Source organism: Lentinus tigrinus, assembly GCF_003813185.1.
Source record: "Lentinus tigrinus ALCF2SS1-7 unplaced genomic scaffold L226scaffold_3, whole genome shotgun sequence".
NCBI classification, from domain to species: Eukaryota; Fungi; Basidiomycota; class Agaricomycetes; order Polyporales; family Polyporaceae; genus Lentinus; species Lentinus tigrinus.
In genome coordinates, this window is record NW_027137912.1 from 1,002,511 (window position 1) to 1,015,082 (window position 12,572).

The 12,572-nt window shown below is 55.1% G+C and overlaps 4 protein-coding genes across 4 annotated transcripts; 2 read left to right on the forward strand and 2 right to left on the reverse strand.

The window, feature by feature from the left end:
• Positions 1-126: 126 nt before the first annotated feature.
• Positions 127-7,998, forward strand: L226DRAFT_530268 (uncharacterized protein). Its single transcript, XM_067679809.1, has 16 exons — positions 127-496; positions 547-3,366; positions 3,420-4,206; positions 4,264-4,376; positions 4,429-4,530; positions 4,582-4,752; positions 4,809-5,087; positions 5,145-5,231; positions 5,286-5,395; positions 5,446-5,519; positions 5,577-5,892; positions 5,943-6,624; positions 6,673-6,802; positions 6,853-7,007; positions 7,064-7,609; positions 7,662-7,998. Exons 1-16 carry the CDS (start codon positions 293-295, stop codon positions 7,815-7,817), a joined length of 6,732 nt encoding a protein of 2,243 aa, XP_067540652.1. The 5' UTR covers positions 127-292; the 3' UTR covers positions 7,818-7,998.
• On the reverse strand, positions 7,879-8,854 carry L226DRAFT_530269 (uncharacterized protein). The gene is made up of 6 exons (XM_067679810.1): positions 8,788-8,854; positions 8,685-8,736; positions 8,610-8,627; positions 8,484-8,556; positions 8,293-8,429; positions 7,879-8,236 (listed from the first exon to the last, which is right to left on the reverse strand). The coding sequence occupies exons 1-6, from the start codon at positions 8,837-8,839 to the stop codon at positions 8,050-8,052; spliced, it is 519 nt and encodes a 172-aa protein (XP_067540653.1). The 5' UTR covers positions 8,840-8,854; the 3' UTR covers positions 7,879-8,049.
• A 718-nt stretch (positions 8,855-9,572) lies between these two features.
• L226DRAFT_530271 (uncharacterized protein) lies at positions 9,573-10,670 on the reverse strand. Its single transcript, XM_067679811.1, has 4 exons — positions 10,128-10,670; positions 10,009-10,071; positions 9,843-9,950; positions 9,573-9,788 (listed from the first exon to the last, which is right to left on the reverse strand). The coding sequence occupies exons 1-4, from the start codon at positions 10,284-10,286 to the stop codon at positions 9,726-9,728; spliced, it is 393 nt and encodes a 130-aa protein (XP_067540654.1). The 5' UTR covers positions 10,287-10,670; the 3' UTR covers positions 9,573-9,725.
• A 1,026-nt stretch (positions 10,671-11,696) lies between these two features.
• Positions 11,697-12,564, forward strand: L226DRAFT_190031 (uncharacterized protein). The gene has a single exon (XM_067672757.1). The coding sequence runs from the start codon at positions 11,906-11,908 to the stop codon at positions 12,353-12,355; it is 450 nt and encodes a 149-aa protein (XP_067540655.1). The 5' UTR covers positions 11,697-11,905; the 3' UTR covers positions 12,356-12,564.
• The last annotated feature ends 8 nt before the right edge of the window (positions 12,565-12,572 follow it).

Here is a 12,572-nt window from a genome sequence, read left to right on the forward strand (position 1 = left end):
TCGAGCCGCACTTGTTTGTTCTTGTGCCACCGGCGTTGCCCGATTGGATCCACGATCAGATCTCGCCCACGTGAGATGCACAATGCTGCCTCCCGCAGCCCGCTCTCCGCGTCGTCCTCCGGGCGCGTCCTCGTCCCCGCTCCGTCCTCCACGTCCCCGCAACGACCCCCATGGCACGCCTCTGACTACGCATATCTCTCCCAGCTTTCTCTTGCTTTCATACGATCTGCATCTCTCGCACTTCACTGTATTCTAGTTTCCGACAATCCCGGGCATCTTGCATTCCACCACCATGCTTCCGTCATTCTCATGGCTCCCCTCACTACCCGCAATCGACTTCTCTCTACCCTCAAGCATACAGAAGCGTTTTATTTCGTTTGCTCTCAGACAGTCTCTTGGACATTTCCTCAAGCCGGGGCAGTTAGATGTGCAGCAGGTGGACTCGCAGATTGGCTCGGGTTATGTACAGGTCCGCGACCTGGAGCTCAACAATGAGGTCAGTACTGGTGGTCTATTCCACGCGCTATCGCTATACTGAAGTTATAGGCCATCAATGCACTTATCTCCGGCTTACCTATACGGCTGCACGATGGCTCTGTAGGCAAGGTCACCGCGCGTATACCCTGGCCAAATCCCCTCACTTCCTCTGTCGGACTCTCACTCGAGTCCCTTCACCTCACATTCTACCTCGAGCCCATGGTAGTTCCGCACTCCGAACGCCAGTTTGTGGACAATCTGGCCGAGTCCGTCGCCTCCGTAGCGGAGACCTTCATTCACGAAGAGCTTACCCCGAACGAAGAAGCAACTCTCAGGGAGTCTATGCATCCGGACCACGGTGTATCCCAATCGTCTGTATTCGAGGACAACGTACCAGGTGGTCTTGACCCGTTCATCTCCGAAGAAGAGGTCCACTTCAACGAAGCCGACCCACCAGGGGTCTCCATCTTCGCGACGTTGATCGAACGATTGCTTGCTCGGTTCCAGTTCGATGCTACAGATACCAGGATTACTATAGTGAATCAACAGCAAGCTAGCTTCACGCTCATTGTCCCAGACATACGATATGGGACGGTATCTCATGACTCTGCTACTCGGGCAGCCGATACCTCGACCTCTGCGCCCGAGGACGCACGTCCCATGGGCGAGACTCGCAAGGTGACCATAACTGGAGTTACAGTGACGACTCGCTGTCTGCGGCCTTTGAGTCCACAGCCATGGAATCCCCCACCAGCAGTCCTTTCGCCGAAGAGCAGAACAGCTTCCCCACCCGCCCCCCTTCGCGAGGCACCTGCAACTCCCCCGCGGACACCTACTCCTCAGCAGACGTTTCCATGCGCTGCATCCCCTGTGAATTCTCCACCAGGCTCCCCTACTATAGCGACCTCCCATGCCGCTTTGCCTTCCCCTGAACCGTCCTCGCCCGAGTTATCTCCCCCGGAATACTGTGCTCCGTCGGTGGAGGCTGAGCCGTCCTCACCATATTCAGATTCATCGGACCTCGATGAGGAAACCCAGATCTTCATGTCGCAGTCGATCGCTATGCTACCTCCGAGACCGGTGTCTCCTGCTAGTTCTGTGGCAAGCAGTATGTATCAAAGCGCCATCTCCGCGGCGGAGCAGGACTCCGGGCTTGAAGATATCCCAGAAGAGGAGTCTGCTCAATCACGCAGTTCAACTCCTGCTGGTCTTACTGGCGAGCCTACTAGCCTATCTCCTCCGCAATCTCCGCAGGACACCAGAAGAGAGGAGCCGAGCAGCCCGGTACAATCCTCCAACGTCGATCCTGTGCCGTCTGCCCCGCAATCACCTCGAACTTCGCCGCCTCAGCATCATCTGAGAGTGCGTACCCTTGAGATTGAAGACGAAACCATCGTCTCTTTGGGTTCAGAGCCCATCGAACTTCGTTTGATCACACCATCCCCGTCTCGACCAGCCCCTACCTCCCCTGCTCCTCGGCTAGCTTCGTCTCCTGCAGACCAACAAGGTCGTGCCAAGGCGGAAGGTGGTGGTTCTCGTCAGGACAAAGTCCGCATCGAGCTGAGCATAGGTATCATCGCCTGTGCTTTCAGTGGTCGGCAGGTCCGGAGCATCATCGATCTCGCTGAGATGTGGAGCTCACACAGCGCACCGCCGGCGCCAGCCGCGGCCCCTAGTCAGTCGAGTGACTCCAGCTTGCCCATACCGTTCGACGACGTGGAAGGAAGCGTGCGGATCCGCGGGTTGGTCGTCCTTCTCCTCCCCACCACACGGACATCGGCGTCGAATCCTGACGACGCGCTGACGGAGTACTTCTCCCGGCCTTTGGTTTCCCCTCAGCTTCCACGGGGTTACACACGGGTACATCTTGAGGGCATCTCTGCATCCCTGGCCGTGAAACGGTCAGCAGACTCGTCCAAGAGTAACAAGCGTGTCTCATCGCGACACGAACCGCCTTCCGTGTCTGCTACTTTCACTATATCCGATCTGTCTGCGTTCTCGTTCGCGCCAAGTACGAGTCCTAATACAGAGATGACAGCATCGCCGATAGTCATCACGGACCCGAACCTTTCCCTCCAATATCCTATCCCGCACGTACATCCGTCATTGACCCCGACGCCGGAACCAAGCTCCTCGTTGCCTACGTTTGAGGTGTCCGATTGGACAGACCCTACACAGCGCAGCGTCACCGCCAAGCTATCCCTATGGCGGACAAAGGCGGCTCATCAGTCAGCGCGACCTCAATCACAGTTTGGGAATGACGATCATCGTCACGGCTCTCCCGGCCCCAGTCCCACTAGCCCTCCCCGGCGAGGTTTGGATCTTCCGAAGATGTCCAGTTCCCCATCAGGCCGGCCGGTCTCTGTATCGCTCCCTTCATCTCCGGGAAGGCTTGGGCTTGCTGGGTTGTCATCGTCCCCAGGGAAGGGGGTGCAGGCGCCGCCGAAGCCATCCACTCCAGCCCTGTCAGTGAGGTTCCGCAGTGCTCGTCCCAGTGAAGGTCGTGGCGTGCCAGAAGTACATGTCTCTCTGGCGCCACTGCATATCTTCGTCGATAGTGGGATGATCCTGGGCCGGAGAGAGGATGGAAAGAGCGAGGTCCTGCAGTTTTTGGATGACCTCGCTGCTGGTCCCGTTGCAGACAAAGCGAGAGGAATGGACTCAGAACATCTGCAGGAACACCCATACGATGACGACGATGATGAGGAGTACCGCCCTAGTACGCCTCGGGGTCCTGCATTGCGTGGGTTCCCCGATCGCGAGATGGAGCAGGAGCGTGAACGGCGACGTCTGGAGCAACTCGTGCTGGAGGATCTGGATCTGGGCTACGACTACCGTGGACAGGGACAGAGTAAAGCCCCCCTAACGCCTACTTCTCGACGTTCTGCAGTAGGTGTCTCTGCTCTTCGTATCTCTGATACGTTGCTGACCATCAATCGCAGAGAAAGAAGCGCCCCAAGGCACGAGGTCCCGCAATTTCGGTCGTCCTGCCTGCTCTCCGTGTGGAGATCCGTACACCACCGCCGGTCAATCGTTCCCCGCGGGCTGGTGCCGTGGTTCTCGACATCCACGATCTTCGGCTCACGCCTGGGGCCTCTCCCGAGCAAGAAGCCACACCGACTGCGAGGTTCGGTACTGCGGAAGAGCTATATGGCGCTGAGGCACCTAATCAGCGACAAACCGGTCATGACCATGTCATTCTCGGGGCGGCATGGAGGCGCATCGTCGTCGCCTACTCCATCGTTGGCGAGGCAAAGGCTCGCAGTATCCTGTCCATAGGCTCGCTCTCCCATCGGGAGAGTGATCGCAGCCCTCATTTTGGAGTTGGGACGCCACCGGCTCGAGAGTCGTCAAGCCAGAGTCTCCGGCCGCAGCTTATCATTCGCAAGACGCCTACCTCCCCTGACTCTCACGTCACATCGACTACAGTGTCCATTGATCTCCCATCTGTCCATGTGGAGCTCTCGAAGCCGCTTCTGGATGGGCTGCAGCTATGGGCTGACGATCTCACCCAACTCGCGGAGTCTGCATTCGCTGAATCAGCGGGATCAGACTCTGGCACTCAGAAGGCGGGCAGTGGGGATTCGAGCCTCATCGGGAGCAGATATTTCGCGAGAGCGAGCACGGTGGGCAGCAGCACCGAGAGCGGTGGACCGAGCCTTGCGAACACGATCCGAGGGCGACAAGAGACACGTAGCGAGACTGCTGTCAAAATCGCTGTTACTGAAGGTATGTTGATATTCTATATTTGACCGCCCTGTTACTCTTCTTATCAACGTATTGCAGCGGTCTTGAGATTGTTGGTGCCAAGGGAAGGAGGCGGTTATGTTGCTGTTCGACCCTTCGACATCACAGCCTCGGATGTCGACGTGCTTCTGGAGTTGAAGCCGGAGGGCAAGGTACGTTGGGATTCATGCATGGATGATACGAATCGTTGACCCTCCACCTCAGGATGAGACGGTCGTGACCGTCGGGATCATGGATCTGAACGTCTTCGACACAACGATTTCTGACCGCAACTGCTTCCTGTCATTGACCACGCCTCGCTCGTTGGTATGTGGAAGACAGTATCCGTCAATCAGTTCCTAACTTTCTGCTGCACAGTCTACCTCGGCCAGATCAGCTCTCAAGCTCCGCTTCACATCACTGATCGTACCAGAGACTACCGCCAAGGAGTCCAGAGTTCGACTCACTGTGTCTGACATAACATATAACTTCTACCCAGACATCGCGTGGGCGACCGATCTTGGGCGATTTTTCAAGGCGCCACCTGGAGTTCGTCTGATATTCTCTCACTTGTCACCTCTTGTCTGACTCTGAACGTTCTTCAGGCGTTCGAGTCGGTCGTCCCCAGTGAGCGAACGCGCATCAACGTCAAGGTACATGACACGTCCATACGGCTGTATGCTCCGACGCACAAGGGCGCTCTCCTGCCGTACATCGGAGAGCTTGAGCTTTCCACAGTCATTGAGGGCAATTCGCCGACCATGTCCTTGACCCTCTCCTTACCTGCGTTCTCCCTGCTGCTCATCGACGATTTGTCTTCCAATGATGAGGAGTCGAGCACCCCTGCACGGATCACTACCACATCAGGTGTCGGCTTTTGGAAGGTATGTGATGCCTTCGCGTTAGCCCTCCGGGTCTGCTAATCTGACATGTCATGGTAGAACGCAGGCTACGCTGTTATCACGGAGCTCACGGACTTGATTCTTACCTTCAAGCAAGACGGTTCCGTCATGCCCCCAGATAGTCGAGTAAGTACGGCCGCATGTTGGCCACTTGCATGTCATACTCACTCCTGCGTTCAGCTGTTCATAGATCAGGGCAATATTCGGCTGCATATGTGCGCCGACACCATGGGCGCCTTGGGCGCTTTTATCGGGGACCTGTCATCTGCATTCAAGCCGCCAGTTGCCGAGTATATATAGTCGTCTTCTCTCCACCAGTCGATATTGACATCGTATCTAGGTCTTCTGAAATCAAGCCTAAGCGTGAGCCTGCCAATGTCAGCGTAAAGCCTCCCTCATCTCGAGGGTTGCTCGGTAAGTTGTGTTCCTGTGTTCTTGTGTCAACGTTATTGACCATTGCCAACCTGCTAGCATCGCTCGACGAACAAGCATTCCGACGACTGCCTGAAGTTGGCGCGGCACCCGATATGATTGAGGACGATTTACCCACGAATCCGGACTACCTCGATGAACATTTCGGTGCCGCCGCCGGACTCCGCGAGTTCAGCGATGACGAGTTTGAAGAGTCCGATCCCGACAGTCCTTCTGTCGTTCCTGGTGTTGAGACACCAGCGGGTGTTACGTCGGCTTTCGGTGGCGAGACCATACGCATGCTGCGCTCCGAGGGCATCCATGTCGTCGAGAACTACTTTGAGACCCTCCCTCCTGACCCAGGTGAAGCCGCCAGGTAAGAAACCATCTGATATATCATAGCGATTAGCTGAGTTGGCCAAACAGTTTTGGTGACACGACCTTCCAAGTACGGGTTCACAAGTTCAACGTCGCCGTGCTCCTGTACGATGGCTACGACTGGGTGCGGACACGGAAGATCATCGAGGAGAAGGCGAAGGAGATGCGGCGCCGTCTCGCCAAGATCCGACAACTCGTCGCAAGTGGGCAAACCCCAGATCCAAGTGTCGAGGAGACAAATGCTCTGCTGTTCAACTCCGTCTATATCGGCCTGGAGCATAATGTCGATGAGTTGGAGCCAGGCGCTCTCATAGCTGCCATCGACGAGGAGCTCAACGAAGAGTTCGAGACGAACACCCAAAGCTCGTGGCAGTCTTTAAAACCTCAGCCGCTCGCATCCCCAGGTCGGGGTAGCTCCCATACAACCTCACGCCACCGGAGACGTCTCCACAGGTCGAAGGGACCCAGCATCGAGATCAAGCTCATGGATCTCGACGCGGATGTTGATCAATATCGCCCAGAGGCCGCACTTGTCTCCCGAGTCTTCGTTACTGTGAAGGACTTAGAGATCCTAGACCACATCAAGACGTCGACATGGTCGAAGTTCCTAACAAGCCTTCGCGCGGACTCGAGGGGCAACGTCCGTGAGACGGATTCCAATATGGTCCGCGTTGAACTTCGTATGCTTCATCCAGTGCCAGGACATCCATCTCAAGAGGCTAGGCTCCGAGTAAGTGTGCTAGATTATGTCCTCGAGCACATACTCACTGCACATCAGGCCAAGATACTGCCTCTACGGCTGCATGTAGACCAGGATGCACTTGACTTTCTCAAGCAATTTTTCGCCTTCAAGGATCCTGATGCTGCGCCTCCGGCTAGCACTGAGTCTTCTGACGAGATATACTTCCGTACGCATGCATATTTCTCATTCAGATCATCATCTCACCCTCTTTCGCAGAGCAAGCCGAAGTGTTCCCAGTCGACATCAAACTGGATTACAAGCCGCGGCGAGTCGACTACCGGGCTCTGAGGGAAGGGCGCACCATCGAACTCATGAACTTCTTCCACTTCGATGGTGCAGAGATGACCCTCAGGCACATCACGTTGAAGGGGGTGAGTATCTATTAGCTACATTGCACCGTTGTCGTGCATGTTTGATGGTCATCTAGATCACTGGATGGCCGAGATTCTTTGACCTGTTGAACGATTTGTGGACCCCGGACGTGAAGGCAACCCAACTAGTCGACGTCATCTCGGGCGTTGCACCTATTCGGTCGGTGGTGAACGTCGGGTCCGGTGTCGCAGATCTCGTATTGCTGCCCATTGCGCAGTATAAGAAGGACGGGCGCGTCTACCGCGGTCTTCAGAAAGGCACGAACGCATTCATGAAGTCTACGGCTATGGAAGCTATCAGACTCGGGGCGCGTCTGGCAACGGGGACACAGGTCATTCTCGAGCAAGCAGAGACAGTGCTTGGCGGCCAGTTCCGCGACCAAGTTACTGCAGAGGCCGTCCAGGTCCCGACGATGATGGAGCTCAACGATGAGGACGAGGACGAAGACACTGGCGACCTCATCAGCAAGTATGCGGAGCAGCCGGTGAATGTTAAGGAGGGCGTGCAGACGGCGTACAGGAGCCTGAAGCGGAATCTGAACTCTGCGGCCCAGACTATCCTTGCTGTGCCGATGGAAGTATACGAGCGTTCAGGCAATGAGGTACGACACCTACTGCTGTCTTTCCGGAGTCGCGTGCTGAGTAGCACTATAGGGTGCCGTGCGTGCCGTAGTGCGAGCGGTGCCTATCGCTGTACTCAAGCCTATGATCGGTGCCACCGAGGCCGTCAGCAAGACACTGCTGGGCTTGCAGAACACGCTAGACCCCAATATTCGCCAGGAGAACGAAGCGAAGTATAAGCAACGATAGACGACTAGATGGCCCCTTACCCTGCACTATCATGGCTCACCGTCCACGCATTCACTGTACTTCTATCCGCACATCTGTAGTCTTCTGTCATACTAGTACATATTACCGGAACCATATCTCATAGCATGTACGTGTACATTACATAGCAATACACCGACCGTGGGTTGACCGCAAAGCATAATGACGTGAGGGAGGAAGAAGAAGCGCACAAGGGAGGGACGGGTGGGACACCTCAGTCGATGTCCATGCCCATAGACCGGCCCTCGCCAGCAACCAACGCGCTGCGCGCCTTGACGGGAACCTTGATCTTCTCCTTGATTTTCTCGGTCTGGGGCGTGAGGGGCTGGACGAGCTTGATAGAGGTCTTCTCGAGCTTGCGCTTTCTGTGCGCCTTGAGCTTCTCCCTCGCCACGAGCATCCTGCGGTCCGCCGATCAAACAAACATGTACCGATCAGAGATATGTCCGAAACGCACCTGTTCTTCCAGAATGCATGCTCTCTCCTCGACTTGATCTCCGCTATCCTCTTCATCGCCTTGACTGTAGTCTGCACCAGCTCGCGGTCGTAGCGGACGGGGACGTTTCTCCTCTTCTCGAACTCGATAGTAGAGTCCTGAGATCGCATTGAGGTCTGCATCGTCATCAGAATACACAAAGTGCGACTTACGATGGTCATCTCCTTCCCAGCAGCCTTCCGGAACGCCTTCGTCCAGCGTACTTTCCTCGGGTTACGCTTCATCCTGCAGATACGATCAGACCTCCCGACTCGCAAAATATGATCGTTCAACCGTACTTGAAGTTCTTGTTGCATCTAAACGACGTTTACTGTCAGCAAGAAGACAGACACTCGATCATAAAAGATTCTCACTTTGAGCTGCAGAACCGGAAGACCTTGGCATCGTTCCGGACAAAGGCGCTCCCTAATAGATACATGAGAATGTCACATCTCATAATTCGCATTAGCAACATACCATGTCCAGGATATACGCTTTTTGAGCAGAAGTAGCACTTTTCGATGCGCATGGCGGCAACAGGTCGGTGTGCAGGAGGTCTCCGCGCTTGCCGGACGTACAGAATTTCATAGACGCCCGTGTTACCAAACATACGCAAATAGCCCCACCATATAACCATGCTCACAGGCGCCCGTGTCCTCGGTTCCGACAATCATCTCGTTCGTCGACGTGTCATCTCTACAACGCTTTCCCCTGTATATCGCGTGTTGCTGTCCGACATATCTGCCCCAACACTGTGCCAAGACTTTTGAAAAACCTCAACGGTCTGCTTCAAATACTGCACATCCTCAAGTCCATGAAGGCCTCAAACAGCCTCAAGGGTCAACATTTCAACGTCGTCCCTAAGCGTGTGCCCTGCTAGATTGCCACGAAAACGGCGTGAAGGTCAATGTGGGCTTCAAACTGCCAAATTCCAAGACGTTCAGACTCAAGACTGCTCGAAATCCAAGATTGACTACATTGACAGAACTCAATTGCGTGAGCATGTCTTGCGAAGTCGCGTGTCTGAGCGTGTCATTGCAGTGTAGGCATGGCGCCGGAAGTTAGTCCGCAAACTCCGTATCGGCCACCAAGTCATGCCCGGAAGTCCGCGAAGGTACGGAGGTGTCCACCTCAAGTCCACAATGGACATTACAAGACGTAGGACCGCACATGTACGAGGACTGCAGCATATACAAGACGATCCATTCGAAAGCACGCGCGACGACTCGAGACCATTCTACAAGCAAGATGATATCATGCCGACCTAGGACAACAGCTATAGATACAAGTACTCCTCATTACGCGAAAATAAGCAAGAAATATGTCGCTGACTGGGTACGTGCGAGCGGGATATATGTAAGACAAGAACGATCGGACGGTTCACGTAGGAACTCAAGAAAGGCAAAACAACAAGCTCAAGCATTGGTACCGGCCTTCAGGGCAGGACGAAGCTTGTAACGCAAAAGGAAGGCAAGATCCTGCGGGGTTGTCGTCAAGAGACACGAAGTCGCCAAAGAAGTCACGTCACGTACGATAATGAGAGAAGTGAGGCTCCGCTTGCGTTTGATGTTGGGCCCCCCCGCGTCGGCTTCGACCTCATGCACGACGGCAGCTAAGTTGGCCGCTTCATCGCAAGTAGGCTGCACAGTTGCAATGTCAATTGTGTCGTGATATCTCAACGACTCAACGCCAACTCACGTTGCTCGCTGCCTGAATCCCCTGCGCGACGGGGGCTTCAGAGTACCTGCAATCCATTGTTTTCTGTTTGGCCCGCAATCAAGCAGTACTCACGACGCGTCTTCAACAGGAGCGCTCACCATTAACGAAGCCGTTGTGTTCCGTCGACGCGTCTGGGGATAGGGATGGTAACGCAAGAGGAAGCTCTCTCGGTAAGCAGGGAGCTTCAGCGTGTCGCTTTGAAGCTCATACGACACAGTGGTGAAGGAGGGGAAGGGAGGGTCAGGCTTCCGAGACATGGCGCTGTACATGAGACGTAGTTTGAGTAGTGCCCCGCGCGTATGCGCGAGTGAGGAACGAATATATTTGAGGAAGGGGGCGGGGAGGGCAAAGGGAGGACAGAGAAGGGGGAAAGAGGCGAAATGCGAAGGACGACGCAGACCCTCCAATATAAATGCGCGAAGGACGTGGGTAAATGAGCTTTGCGTAAAAAGCAAAGCCGCATCAACTGGGAGTGCGAGTTGCTCGCGCTTCTCCGACAACAGCGCGGCGCGCCGACCACTGTTCCCCGAGGGTGCAAGGCTTGTCGACCAACCACCATGCAGCGTCTCCCGACACCCTCGAGCTGGCACGACGCACGCAGTAGAACAAACAACACGAGGAGATACAAACCTTCAATAGAGACCGAGGTATCAGAAGGCGTAGCGAACGAGCAATTGGGCACTCGGCCCCGAGACTGGTGTTTTCGGTACGTCCAGGTTCCAGGACCATTGTTCTACTTGGTGCTCGTGTTCACAGCTCGAGAAAGCATCGTGTCTCCTCAAGGAAGGACCTGTACCATGAGACACACACGTACTTCCCCCGGACGGAGGAACGGCTGGTTTACCGGAGATTGGACTGACGTAGCGCAGTTGGGACAGAGGTGAGTACATCACTTGTGTCTCATCATTCCCCTCTTTCCATTCAAGACTATTGTCATGCATGGTTTTATGCATTGCAACTCCGTAGGACAATTCCGTGGACGCGTTACCCCGCATTACATGGTGGCGCACATTCGTCGATCGACCGTCCTCGGATGTGACAGGGCGTGACAAGCGTCACGCCTTGTCACACCCTCGAGTAGGGCTGACTCGAAGGTGAGTCCTTCAAGTTCAAGTTAAGCCAAGAGCGCATGATTCACCTTGTTCAATGATATATACAATACACAGGATTCGCCTTCGTGCGCTATCAGAGCTTATTTTTTCGCTGCGTACGAAGTGCGGTGGTGTCGAGACTTGCGCCAGAGTCTACTGGCATAATCACGACTAGCGGGATCATAGCCTGCACTACGGCCGGCTTGCGCAAGACATGCTTTGAAGGAAAACAACATGGCAGGCTCCGGAAGATGCATCCGTATGCAAATACATGAGAAGGAGAACGAACACTCACCATTCGGGTCCACATCGAGTGGTCGCTCGTCAGTCCCCGCGTCGGAGGTGGGTGGATCAAGTCTTTCAGCCATGGAAGGCCGGGCGAACAGGATTCAACCTTCAGCATGCTTCCACTGGTAGGAGATAGCGCGGCGCACGTAGTCTTTTGCGTGCATGAGAGAGAAAATTGCCTGACCACCGCAGCTTCGAGAACGCGACACACCGCAATCCAGCCATCCAGCTGCTGCCAACGCCAACACTCGCTGTAGCCGGGACGTATGCGCCCAATGCACACCAATCAAAGCGACTAGTTCTTGCGCGAAACCGAGACTTCAACTTTGACTCTTCGACTGGTAGTGGTGCGTAGTGTGGGATGGGGTTCCAGGAAGCTGACATACAGTGTGACAGAGTTCATGGCGTCCAGAGTATAGCAAGAAAGCGCAGATTACAACGATGGTTGCGAAGCAGAAGGCAGCCGAGGGCAGTCATTGTCCCTCAGAGAGGCGGCCATGCCGCGCTCTCGGAGTCGATGGTTGGCTGATGCGCCGCACCCGCCCGGCCGCCATCAGTGCTTCAAGCGGGTCGTTCCGCCGGCTTCATGTTCGTCTCCCGCGCCACTCGCTCGTCACAACTCCTATACGCTGCTCCATCACCAGGAGACGTTGGCTGACGGTGACCTGACCCTTCCACGGTTCGATTCGCACTTTCTCTACCACACGTTGTTCACTGCATATCCTTCAAAGCTCCAGCAAACCGTCTTGCATGATCTCGAGCGAGCGACACCCGGGCCGTGTCGACCAGGCACCGACTCAACTACGCAGTGCACTCAACATTTTCTGACATTCGGATCGGCACATTCAACATCGCAACCGGCAACCTACTATGATCGCTGGCATGGACTCAAATTGATATGCACCACCTCAAATTTCTTTGTCGCTACCAAGCCCGTGGCTCTGTGAATCCTTACGTTGCATGCCGCATGTTCACTCTCAGCTGGCAGTGGAAGGGAGCTGACACCGACTTGGACCCATATGTACCATACACACAAACTTAATCACACAGTTCAATCAGACCGTCACCTTCTCCCGTCCGATAGATCACCAGCAGTATGTGACCTATCGTGGACCTTCGTACATTCGGCAGGGATTCAGTATACAGTGAATCTTTTTCTTGTGT